Source organism: Emys orbicularis, chromosome 7, assembly GCF_028017835.1.
Source record: "Emys orbicularis isolate rEmyOrb1 chromosome 7, rEmyOrb1.hap1, whole genome shotgun sequence".
NCBI lineage: Eukaryota > Metazoa > Chordata > Testudines > Emydidae > Emys > Emys orbicularis.
Window position 1 is genome coordinate 90,921,314 of NC_088689.1, and position 13,745 is coordinate 90,935,058.

The 13,745-nt window shown below is 42.3% G+C and overlaps 1 protein-coding gene across 1 annotated transcript in view; it reads left to right on the forward strand.

The window, feature by feature from the left end:
* SLC6A11 (solute carrier family 6 member 11) overlaps nt 1–13,745 on the forward strand; it is a 184,365-nt gene that overhangs the window by 68,053 nt on the left and 102,567 nt on the right. Inside the window, exon 6 of the mRNA XM_065407123.1 lies at nt 12,808–12,942. Within this exon, the coding sequence (XP_065263195.1) occupies nt 12,808–12,942 (135 nt within the window). The remainder of the gene's footprint in view (nt 1–12,807; nt 12,943–13,745) is intronic.

Sequence of the window (13,745 nt, forward strand, 5' to 3'; positions counted from 1 at the left end):
CTGTCGTGCAAGCTGCTATGTAGACATGTAGTATGAGACTGCGTGTGACCCAAAGAGCTTACATTCTAAATAAGCCAAACAGACAGAAGGTGGGAGTAGTGTCATTTCCAGGGGAACTGAGGCACAAAGAGATTAAGTAAGTTGCTCAAGGGTGAACAGAAAATCTTTGGCAGAGCTGGGAGCTGAAACCAGATTGAATTCTAGCCCAATGTCTTAACCACAAGACCTTCCTTTCCCTCATATTTACTCTGCATCTTACTAGCCCTTCGCTCAGGTTGGGAAGTTCAGTAACCAGGGCATGGGTGGTTTAGCAGTTGGGAACAGCTGCTGTACTAGTGGAGGTACTTTTCAGGCAGTCCATTGATATAATAAAGGTGTGATCCGCAAGAATACTATGGTTAATGTAATAGGTGCAGGGAGTTGAAATGCAAAGGAAGGATGGAGACAGAGGATGTTTGTTTATATTTTAAGTGGTGAAGCTATTGAAGATACACTTGTGATTGCAAACATTTTACAATAAATACATCTAACAACAGTGAACATGTGATAAGGACCTGGATTCCTAAGGGGAAGAAAAAAGACCAATTTTATTTCCTCTTTTGGGTAGACAAGTGAATGCCTTTTCTTTAAATAATAAAAGATAGATTGTATATTATGATGTAAAAGCATGAATCATCTCAACACACAACCCCATTTCATGATCACAGAAAATGCAAAGAGGGAGTGGATTTATGAGATACTGCAGTGATGTCTGTGTTATCTACGGAGGGTGACATTAAAATATTACCCTTTACCAACACTCACTGCATAGCAGTTTCTGAGATATTTCCTATTCTAAAGTATTAAGAAACGCTGTGGTATCTCCCAGAACAATGGTAATGGCTGGTGAGTGCTGAAACTTTAACACTGACCACTGGATGTCAGTCTGATTGCTTAGAAGATTGATGGACTACATAGAGAGAGGCTGAACATGGGATTGTGGCTGATGCAGAATTGCAAAGAAAATTCCCTTTAAATGTTGATGGTTCAGGCTTTTAATATTTGTAGTTAGACCAAAAGTATGAAAATAATATACTGGGACAAAAACATATGTATGTGTTCTACTAAATAAGTATCACTCTCATTCAAAAATAAACTGGCTACGTCCTATGCTGTAGCCAACACCCGCTTGGCAGAGAGGTGGGGTGAAGGGGAAGACTGTCAGGAAACTGCTTGTGGCTTGCTGGCTCCACCGTAGTTTAAGCCCCTGAATAGGTTAGCATAGCCTGGGGCTTAAACTAACCTATGCCAGTTGGCAGTGGCCCCCCAGAGACCCTCCACCTTTTGGGAATAGCCAGAGAACAGCAGCTCTGGTTGTGATACCTCTACAAACATCCCCATGCTGGGGGTGGGGGGAAGTGCTCTCTGCCGGTTGAGGAGATGCAAGCAGTTCCCTTTAATGCTGCCTGATCAAAGGAAAAGGAGCGCGAGAGAGAATCCGTTCAGGCGTGTTAAACCCCCTTCCAGCTAGGACAGCCAGGGCAGAGCTCTGCCTTCAGGGGAGTTCAGTGAGGGCTGCATGTGCACATCCAGTGGTAAAATTGGCCTCTAGAAAGCAAACTCACATAGTGCCTAATTCGTCCCTCATATTCACCTGTGTAACTCCACCGAGGACTGAAAATTTACTCGGTGATATTGAGGGATGAGTTTGGCCCATTGTAAATTCTAGCTGAAAGTCAAACTAGTGGAGATAACCTGGGGTTGTTCTTTACCAGCCCTATCCAGAACCACAACCCCTGTTAAAAGCTGTCTAGGCTAGATACTGGTCTCTCTGCATAGGTGTAACTGCGCTCAGCATCTGGAAATCCTGGAAGCTTTTGCCTAGTAACAGCTTTGGTGTAGAAGAGCTTGTACTTTTTAAAGACCCTTAAAGACCATTTCAAAAATAACAGTCAGCTGATTTATTAGTCCCAATTGATATTTAAAATTCATCCCTTAGATTTCAAGTTGACTTTTACTTGATTAAGTAGCAGCATTTGATTTTGAGGTATTTGGGGCTGTGATGATTTCCTGCTTGATGGGGGTTCTTCATATTTAAACATTTCAGCTTTGCTTGATTTATTGAGCTTTTCCAAGATAGCAGATGAAACTTGCTGTTGTTGCATCTCCGTTCATACCCATCCTCCTCTTTCTTGCCCATAACTACAGTAGTTGGCATTTCCTCCTCTTTGTACAGTAGATTTTACAAAATGCAATAAATTTGCATTCTTCTTTCAGAATATTTGCATCTGTAGGACACCTATGAATAGCATTTCACGTGCCACTCTACAGTAAAACTTCCACACTCTCATTTATGGGGGAGATCATTTTTAATTTAAGTGATCAGCCCTTCCAGGTTAAAACCCCTGTGGGTGCCAGGGCTACTAATGAGCTTACAGTGGTGTGATTTATTTTTTATTTACACTGATAGATCTGTACCTGCTTGCTGAGGTGTGATGGCTCCTCTTGCTAGAGGCCACATCCACATTCCCATTTTGAAATTAGAAACATTACACCACAGATGTTCTTTTGCACCACAGGTTTTGTATTAAGAACACATGCCATTTGCGAGAGTACAATAGCTTAACAAATTAGTAATTCCCTCTGGGGCAGATTACTGTTTGCAATCAGCTGCACGCATGCCTTTTGTATTCACTGGCTCTCTTTGACTACAGTGGTTCCTGAGGTAGGTGTACACTAAATGCCACTTTTTCAAAATATCATTTTCAGGACTGGGGAGGGGGGAGCACTTCATTGATTCCTGCTGGCATATGTGCGGGGATGGAAGTTGTGCCCTGTGCAGTACTGAAGACTTGCGTTGCGGGGAAGCTCACAGCTGGTGTATGGCCTGATGCCCTCCCCAGAGATTCTGACAGATTTATGTCACTGTTGGGGTTTCACTGAAGCAGAGGAGATTGCCTGGGGCACGCTCTGGGTCAGCACATATCCCTTAATTCCTCAGCCAAGCACCCTCCTGGCCATTTTGGTGCTGTGCTGGCATGATCCTAGGTCAACCATGCGTTCTGGGGACCTTGCACTGTTTTGACTTTCCCTGGGCAGACCTTTCACCACCGGTCTTCAGCTAGGGCCTGCACCAGCAGAAGCCAATGAAGACATGTAAGTCAATAAAGACTGGAGCCCTTATGCTAATAATATACAAGGTATATGCAGGGTCAGTGACAATGGTTGGGTAAGGGATGAAGGGCAACATATTTTGTTCCTGAGTTACCTCCCCAAATATTTATCGTCTAGGGGATAATCTGCCAGTTCTCCTCTGTGGGTATGTACGGCCTGGTAGGAAGCCGAAGCAGTGTGATACCACTGTACAGGTGAGACAGTATACCGGATCCAGCACTGGGAGGTCCGAAGTCTTTCAGAGCAGGCTCCATCCATACGACTACATGGGTGTCTTGAGGATATGGCTAGTAGGTCTGTTACTATGTAGATCCACTGGCTAACCCCTATGTAAAATTGGGGAACAAATTCCCCAGGAGTTAGTGCTGGCCTATGACATTGACCTCTAGGTAAAGCAGTTTTGTGTAGTTACCTGTCTCCTGTGGAACCTACTCTGCTTATAGTCAGCAGCCTCATTTAGGTGGCTGTTTAATTAGAATTGAGCCCACAGAAGAGCCCTGGATTTGCTTTCCAGTTACTCTGAGTTTGACAGAGATCTGTTTCTTTATTGAACCCAAATTGTAATGTGACCTATGAACACCCCAGAACTAGAGGAAAGTTTGAAACTACAATAGATTCAGATCTGAGCTTCAAGGCTCCGGTTGAGCTGCATTTTTCAGCCCAGTTTTTTTAGAACTGCATGCTCAAAATTGCATGTGCAAAATGCATGAGTGTAATCTGAGTGCACATTTGTTGTGGTTGTTCATTTATTATGGTAATTGTGCATGCAAATGGCCAGTTAGATATATAATTGGCTAGTTACCTGCACAATTATCACAATTGTCACAGTTGTGCATGGGATTAATTGTTCATGTAGTTTATGCCGATGCATTTGTGTCTCATTTTGCCAACATTTCTGTTTTCTTATGTCATGGATTTTTTTTTTCATGTTACCATGACATAATAGCAAAAACGTTCATAGCTTTCCTTCCTTTTGGATATGGAAAATCCATAGTAGAATATTTAGTATATTGGATATTATCAAGGTATGAATAATGCATGAAATGATTCTCATTAGAATCTCATCTCCTTTCAACGTTTTTCTTTAGTAGGGAGGAAATGCTATGATTAGAAGGTGAGGCAAACACTGCAAAAAAAAAAATCAGATATGTTTGTTCAAGTTTTTCAGGGAAATCTCTCTAACCATGTGTGTGTCCTTTTTTATGTTTGCTTTCTATTCTAGCGAACAAGTTTGGTGTCAGGAATTTTTGCCAAAACAGTGAATTTTAAGCAACTGTTGAAGAATATACATACAAAATTAAGTTTGAATTTGTAAATGCAAGTTTTTGCTATGGACAGTTGATTCTTCCAGTTAGGAATACACTATGTGATCTATGTGGTCAATCAAGACTGACCACCATAGCTTGAATATCAAATACTTACAGTTAGTTACTGGAAGTTAATGCCCAGGGTGACCGCCAGTCTTGCCCTCTCCTGGTTAGCAGCACTGAACCAAATCTCCCACCGTGATTTCCCTGTTCACCTCCTGTAACTTCTGAGAGACACTGTGGCCTCACAGCCAATAATCCATGCATAGTGCAGTGTTAGAATCTGTGCATCTTTCTCTGATGATGTCATGGCAGATGTAGAAAGTTTTTGCTTTCTCTGAACACTGCACAGTTAACAAGTTTCTCATGTAATTTCAGTGAATGTCCTTTGCTGACCTTTATTTTCTAGCTCACCATATTGAACTCATAGTGAATTTTCCCTATCTCTGATGCATAATCTTCCTCTCTCTGAGCCTATTACTGTCACTTTTCTTACCTGCTTGGTATTTGTACTGCTTTCTACTCCAAGAGAAACTGTTTGCAATCATGTATGACTCATCAGAGTTTAGGAAGAAAAAAATCTACATTTGTAAGCAGTCTGGTTAAGAATGGTTTGCAACACAATTCTGGAGCAGATTGCTCTCTGTGGATAAACATATCAGAATAAAAGCAGATGATGGTGAATAAAACTGCAACACAGAGAGCGCAAATAGTGAAGTTAGATGTTCAGCTGGTTCTCTCCATTTTTGTGTGTCGCTTCCCTATAAGCAAAAAAAACCCAAAAAACCCCTTTCACATGTTGTCATATTCAAAACTGGCAGTTTTGCTGCATACATTGATATTGGAAAGGGAAAACCTTGTACAATGTCACAGTATGGTATGATTATCTGCAACGGTTTGGAAGGGAGTTTGAATTTATAAAATAAATACATGGGGGGTGGGCAGGATGGTGCAAGAGTTGATAAGGGATCTGGACCTTTCTCTTGTAGGTTCTTAGCAGGGGCGGCTCTAGCTTTTTTGCCACCCCGAGCGCGGCAGGCAGGCGGCTTTTGGCGGCATGCCTGCAGGAGGTCCCCGGTCCCGCAGGAGCACTGGTGCCTGGAGCCTGGAGCTGCCGCTGGTTCTTAGTATAAATCTAGCCCAGACTGGTAGTGCCTTAGGGCTTGTCCACGTGGGGAAATTGATCAGCTGAATTGGAATTAATTTGCAAACTAGACACCATTAAATTAGGCTTGAATAAAGACTGGGAGTGGATGGGTCATTACACAAAGTAGAACTATTCCTCCTACTGTTACTCACACCTTCTTGTCAATTGTTGGAAATGGGCCATCCTGATTATCACTATGAAAGTTTTTTTTTCTCCTGCTGACAATAGCCCACCTTAACTGATTACTCTCATAGTTGGTATGGCAACACCCATTTTTTTATGTTCTCTGTGTGTATATATATATCTTCCTACTGTATTTTCCACTGCATGCATCCGATGAAGTGGGTTTTAGCCCACGAAAGCTTATGCTTAAATAAATTTGTTAGTCTCTAAGGTGCCACAAGTACTCTTCGTTCTTTATACCTCTAGAGTTATGCTGGTATAACTCCTTGTATGGACTCTTTATTCTGGAATAAAAGTGACTATTTTTGTGCAACATAAGATATGCAAAAATAATTAAATGAAAATCACTTTCATTCTGGAATAGTGTGTCCACACAGGGATTTATACTGGGTATAATTCTAGGGGTATAATTGTACCACTGTAGTTCTGCTGGTCCATTTCCCTGTGTAGACAAGCGCTGAAGGTCATCACCAGTTGCCGACTGTTCAGTAGTTGGTCTGAAATACGTTAGTAGTGTCAATCCAAGTATAAGAGGAGAGGTGTCTACAGTACACCACAAAGAGCACTAACTGGCATCCCTTTTTGGCATTCTCAGGAGAGGTGAAGGACGCAGTAGACAGGGAGACTGAACCATTACCGTAAAGGTGCATCTCTCAAAAGCAGGGTTCAGGCATATTAATGGGGGTGCTTGCCCTGACAATGAGCTGTAGGCACCTAAATCAGTTAGGTAATGCAATGCTGCGGGCAGCAACACCTAAATAGGTTTAAAAATCTGGGCCTAAGTGAACTTGAACACTTTCATTTTGTAAAAAACCTTGTATTACAGTATAGATAAAACACAGAATGCAGTTCAGACAATCTCATTTCCCATGATCTGGCATATTGTTTTGTGTTCTGTACCATCCAACCTGTGGTGATGGCCAGTAAGTATTTACACAGGAAGCAATTGGAACCATCTGAAGTTTTAATGTCATTGACATCATAGCAACGTAATTGTATTATCTTGTGGTGACAGGAGGTAATGAAACTCACCAGTGTATGAAACTTCTTCGTTCCCCACCAAAGGGCAGTTCAGCTGTGGTCACAGCAAGAGCGAAGCAAAGGATTAAAGTTCACTGCAGCCAGTTCCCTATTTAAGATTCATCCTGATAAAAGTTGCCGTGATGTAGCCTGTGAACATCAAGCTGACATGTTCTGTTGTAGCTGCGGCCTGAGCAGTCTATTTTTAACTTTTCTGGCTGTGTGGCTAAATTCATTGTGCTAAGTGCTTCTTCCTCTCTCTCAACAGGTTAATGATGTAATCTATGTTTCCTCCTGGGGTTAGTTTTACCTATTGCCATCTCTCACAAGTTGAGCCTGCTGCATCACAATCTGTGTGCGATGGTTGTTGGTCTGGCCATCCCAAAGACTAGCTTTTCACTTAGGGTAAAATTTTCAGAGTAGCTGAGGACCAGATTTTCAAAGGTATTTAGGCACTCAAAGGGGCAGATAGGTGCCTTGTGGGATTTTCAAAAGCTCGTACGTGCCTAAAAGGCATTGAGTTCAATGGGTGTGCTTTTGAAAATTCTAGTAGGCACCTACACACCTTTAAAAATGTGGCGCTGTGTACCTAACTACCACTGAAGTCTTTAGCTGCCTAAATTCCTTTGAAAATCTAGCCCTACGCGATTTAGGAACCCAAGATCCATTTTCAAATGAGATATAGTCACTTAAGAGCCTAAGGGCTTGTCTATATGGCGTGAATTGCAGCGCATGCCCCATGTGCACGCTGCTGGTGCAACAAGGTAGCTAGTCCAGAGGGCTATGTTAACGTGAAGGAGGCACTTTTTAGTTTGTACCAGCAGTGCCCACACAGGCAGGGCCGGATTTCCAATTAGGCACAGTGCCGAGGGATGCCTAAAATTTAAAAGTGGGTTAAAAGTTTCATTTTTTACAGAAAACATGAAGGTCAGCTGTGGGCGGGGGAGTGCTGAAAGTGCTGTGCCTAGGGGCGCATCAGGTGTAAATCCGGCCCTACACGCAGGGGAGTTACAGCACGCACTTCACACACACACACACACACACACACACACACACACACCGTAGTCTGCACTGCGGAACTGTGTAGACGCAGCCTGAGTCCCACTGACTTTCTATGGGAATTAGGTGCCCAACCTGCATAAGAGCTTTTAAAAATCCCAGTAGGTGCCTAACTGAATCTTTGGGTACCTCAATACCTTTGTCAATCTGGCCCTTTGTCATATTGTAATAAAAGAACTTGGTGCTGACACAGGTGTGTCCAAAACATTAATTTTGTTCCCAAGTGCTCAGACACCAGCATGGCTCCGACATCGCTGAGAGCTGGAAAAAGCATTCCGAGCATCGGCATGCTAATTAACACACCAAGCGATTAAAGTCAATTAAAACAGGATTCAACGTAATTAGAAACAGTTGTGTTCACATTTATATTCAGAGAGGTTTGACGTGTTGAAAGAAAAGAAAACAATTTCAGGCAAACTTTTAATGCCTGCAGATGTGGTGATAATAATAACAACACTTTGATTTCTAAAGCCACCCCGTCATGTCCCTGGGTGCTGTACAGCATGATAAACACAAACAATGAGAATTCCAAAACAGGAGCCCCGAGGCATCCGGGGGCTCAGCAGGCCTGGAGATGCAAGCTGAAAATTGGACGATAGCCGATAATGGAACTAAGTTTGGGGGGTTCCTATCCCAGCCCCCATTTCAGCACATCACAAATCCAGCATCTTTCACTGGCCATTTCAGCTGAAGAAGAGCATGGAACTCCAGCAGCTCCATTGCTTTATGAGTGCCGAAAAGTCGCCCTTGTTTTTATTTTAATAGCAATGCCAACTGGCCCAAAGGGCTGCCACAGCCTGTAAACACTCCAGATCCTTCCCACCTGTCCACAGGCCTCTCTCTTATCAGCCACTCCTCTTGTTTATCCTCTTACCTGTGGTTTGGATTGGATTCATAGGCGTGTGGTAGAAATGAAGTGCTATGGTACCTCTCTCCCTGCAAGGCAGTGGTAGAGGGAGGAGAGACCTCAGAGAGCCCTCCCCCGCTCCCTTAATGCTGCTGCACAGGTACCAGCTGTATTTTGGCTCTTACAGACTGAAAATCAAGGATCTGGGGGTGAGGTTTCCAATACCTTCAGCAATGCCAAAGGTCCCAGTGAGGGCATTTACCCTCCATGCCAGGATGGCTATATGGGGGAGTGATAACTGCACTGCTGTTATGCAGAGGTATCCTTGGCTGATCTTCTCTTCTCTCCTTCCTTGCCTGTGGAAGTATGAATTTCTAAGGTTCCTCCTCCTCCTCTTTGAAGCTCAGGCTTATAGGAGCTGTAATTGCACCCTCAGTAGAAAACTGTGTGTATAGCGAAGTTTGACTGGTGCACCCTGGGAAGAATACCTCTGTGTCTGAAAGGGCAGTCTGCATGCTGATGTAAAATGACATGGTGCAACGGCAGGTTGCACAAGATGACAGATTGTGAAGTAATATGACATAATGAAGGAGGATCCAAGAAAATGTTACTCTTTCAATTCAGGTACGGTGACCCCAGCGTCAGCCATTTGACCTGATTACGTGACTATTAGTATTAACAGCAGCCATTAATTTTAGGGGAGGGGAGGGAAGGGAATGCAACGCACAGAGACTGAAATTGCAGAAATGAATGAACAAAAAAGCACAGAAATCTTGTTGGGCTAGATCCTGTAGCCTCTCCATGCACTGAGCTGTCACTGAAGCCAGGAGAGAGCTGCAGGATCAGTCTCATTCACTGCATTTCATCCTTTTTTCCTTTTATTCACATTTTTTTATTTGTCAGCCTCATTATGAAAAAACAGCTGTATGGAATTTTGTCCCTTTGAAGCACCGGGTTAGTGAGCGTTGAATCACTTGGTCCTAGGAGATGGCCTCTCCATCAATAGTGAACAGTAACCATACTTAGCACATGAACAAGGCTTTCCATTTTTATTGAATCCTTAATTAATCCACGCAGTCCTCTGAAGGACAGGGGGGTATTAGTGTCATCTCCATTTTACAGAGAGGAAACTGAGGCAGAAGACCTGGCCTACATTTTCAAAGGGGATTAGTGATTTTAAGTAACTCCATTTTTGGGTGCCCAATCTGAGACACAAAGAAGCAGACTGATTTTTAGGGGTTGGATGCTCAGCACTTTCTGAAAATTAGGCCCATTCTGTCTCGGGGTGAGCACCCCGAGACTGACAACAAAATCACTAGTCGCATCTCAAAATTTATGCCTAAGTGATTTACTGCTACAGAGCGAGTTAGTGTCAATGCTGGGATTAGAACTCAGGATTCCCTGTCTCCTAGTCCTTTCATCAGACCTTGGGCCATGCCTGTTTGAGAGGAATTTATTACCCTGACATCCTGATTAAACAATTAAACAGCCATCGTTGGCCCAGATCGTCCCCTCCTGCAGATGGAATCATCCCCTCTTGGAGAACCCACTCCCAAATTCCCATTGAAAAGGCTGCAGTTCTCTCTCAAACCTGATAGATCCTAGGCAATCCTCAGGAGGCCTAGACTATTCAAGCAGAGGCCCTGTGCCTCCACGCAGGCTCTGGCCCTCGTTGCCTTCTCCCATCTGGCAGTGTGGCTCTGTTGGACACCCTCCAGCCATCGCCCCCAAGGCCTCTAAGGGTGACTCCATGGAGAAGATAATACAGCTATCCATGGGACTAGAGACAGGCAACATGTGTGCCCAATGCTGCTCTTCCCATTCCTTCTCTTTGGCTTGCTCAGCCTCCATCCTGTGTCTCAGTGCAGACCCTGGAGCCATGGAGAGGAGTCTAAAGGAAGATGGATGAGAGGGCAGGAAGATGGCCTCAGCTGGAGGACTGTGTCCAGTTCTGGGGGCCAGACTTTAGGAAAGAGGTGGATAAATTGGAGAGAGTCCAAAAGAGAGCAACAAAAATAATAAAAGGTTTAGATAACCTGACCTACGAGGAAAAGTTTAAAAAAAAAAAACTGTGCATGTTTAGTCTTGTCTTGAGAAAGGAGAAGACTGAGGTGGGGACCTGATAACAGTCTTCAAATATGTTAAGGGCTGTTATAAAGAGGACAGGGATCACTTGTTCTCCATGTCCGCTGGAGGTCAGATAAGAAGTAATGGGCTTAATCTGCAGCAAGGGAGATTTAGGTTAGATATTAGGAAAAACTTTCTAACTAAGGGTAGTTAAGCTCTGGGACAGGCTTCCCAGTAAGATTGTGGAATCTCAAGTCATTGGAGGTTTTAAAAAACAGATTGGACAAACACCTGTCAGGGATGATCTAGGTTTACTTGGTCCTGCTTCAGCGCAGGGGGCTGGAATCGATGACTTCTCAAGTTCCCTTCCAGCCATATATTTCTACATTTCTATGATGGTGCTGGGGCTGCCCCGTGCACATCACAGAGAGTGATGCTGAGCTCGTCTCATTGTATAGCTTACTGCATTGCCTTAGAGCTCAGGACTGGAGGTATTTCTGTGACCTGGCAGCTTTATTTATAAACTCGTTCTTAACTTTACCTTTTGTAGGAGGATTACACAGAATGCTTCAAATCTCAAAGCAAAAGCTTGGCATGATATTGTGTTATAAAACATGTGTTGTGGTACAAATATACATAGTACTTTACAGACACAAGATACTTTCCATGCCCAAAGATCTTATCATCTAAATGGAACAAAACAAACAAATACAAGCCAAAATACTGCCCATCATGGCAAGTTAGCAGAGAGAGGGTGTGGGTTTATTGAGGAGGAAGAGAGTGTCAAATTTTGTTTGTAACTTGGCCAGAGGGCAAGCCACATCTCTCACACAGACCAGTTTGTGGAGAGCTGAGGAGACGCACCTTTGGGAAGGAGACTGAGGCAGAGAATGCTTGGAGAGCCCCAGTTAGCCGGGGGAGGGAGGGTTGCTTTGGGGTAGGCACATTCCTACCACAGTGGGTTTGTTTGAAGAAGTGGGTTTTAGAGACTTGATAGTTCACAGGAAAATTTTATGCCTGTTTTACCTATTAATCAACTACTTGTATGGTGTGTGATTTCTAATAATCTGTGTTCAGTAATTGATTGCAAAAAAAAACAGACTGTATAAGACTTTTGAATGGAGAGGTGTGGGGGAAATCCACATTTTCTTCCCTTGGTTATACTTTCTATTGTTCTGACTTTTCCAAACACATTTAGTACCAGTAATAAGAGTACCATTGTTTCCAATATAGGTTGCTGCATAGTTAACATGTAATACAGCACATTATTTTCTGGCAAGTCAAATAATTTCTCTACTGTACCATATCTGGTTTAACTGCTATGCAGTGAGCCATAGTAACTTACTTGGAGAGAATGTCCCAGTATGTTTGTGATTGGAGTTGGGTGAAATTTGTTGACCATTTTTCCCCCCCGAAAAAGGCAGATTCAGCAACAGTTTGCAAATTCACCAAATATTTCAGTCAAACAAACAAACAAAAACACTAAAAAAAAAGTTTTTAAAATTGAAATGTTTCATTTCAATAGTGTCAATGCAAAAATTTACTTTCTGTTTCAAAATGTCATTTAATAGTATTTTAAAAAAATAATAGTTTTAAAATGGCAAAATTGAAACAAAACATTTTGTTTGACCTGAAATACTTTTTTCAACTCTTTGATTTCCCCAAAATTAAAAAAAAAAAAAAATTTGGTTTGACCCCAAATGATTTTTTTTCTGTTCCCCCCCGCCCACCCAGAATTGCCAGTGAACTGAAAAATCCATTATTCACCCAGCTCTATTTGTGATGAAGTGTTTGTCCATTTTCCTACCAGGGCTAAATTCTTTAAGAAGGAATATGCTTGGGGATGAAATTCATCCCTCTGCAGAAGACCAGCATGGATATTAGGTCTCAAAGTAGCATTCAGCGGGTGCATAAGATTGTGTGTGTATTTATATCTGGATTACTACCAGAGAAACAACACCGTCTTCTTGTTGTTTTTGTTGGGGAAAAAAAACATTTTCTGATGTTTTACTTCTTCTCGCTAGGTGGTATATGTAACAGCTACATTCCCGTATGTCATGCTACTGATTCTTCTGGTTCGAGGAGTAACATTACCAGGGGCTTCTGAAGGAATAAAATTCTACTTGTATCCTGACCTATCCCGATTGTCTGACGCACAGGTAGGACCAAATAACTAATGTTCAAAACTTGCTCCGTGTTCATTGTATCTCTGAGGTGGAAATCTTTGGTGCTTCCAATTTTTCATTACATTCAAAGTTGGAATACACCAAAATGTAGCAGATTGTATATAGATGCGTTTCAATTTGAAATTCCTTAAAGGCATTAAAAATAATCATTCATAGTCGTTGTAGTATACTTTAGTTGTGGGGGGGGGAGGCAGGGGAAGGGTTGTTTGTTTATGTATATTTTAGAGACACCTTAGCATGTCACAGTTGGATTTTCAAAAGTGTTCAGCACTGGCCTGATTCTGCCCCCATTGAAATCAATGGGAGTTTACCATTGATTTCAACGGGAGCAGAGTTTGACAAAGAATGAACATTTTTGACATTGTGCACCCTTAGAGTGTATTCCCAATAATAAATCTCAGTGGAATGGTTCAGATAATCTGCTTCTCCTTTTTTAAAATAAAAAAACAATAAAAATGGGTTGACATATTTGGTATCTTTGCAAATAAAACAGCATAGAAGAATGAAAAATCTCTAAACATTTTAAAGCAGCAATAAATTCTTAAAAGAAGAGAATGTGCCTTTTTAGTCACTTCTATAGAAGAGATCATCATATAAATGCTGGGTTAAACTGAGACCTTGATGACAGATTAGCGGAACATAACAATTATGACTGTCATTTGCCTGGTATCTAAGAGAGAAAATGACACAGCTCTACATAGCTGACAGGTTGCAGACAGCGCTTCACTTACCGGGGTTGACAGCATAATAAACATTAGACTATGTTACTCCTGGAG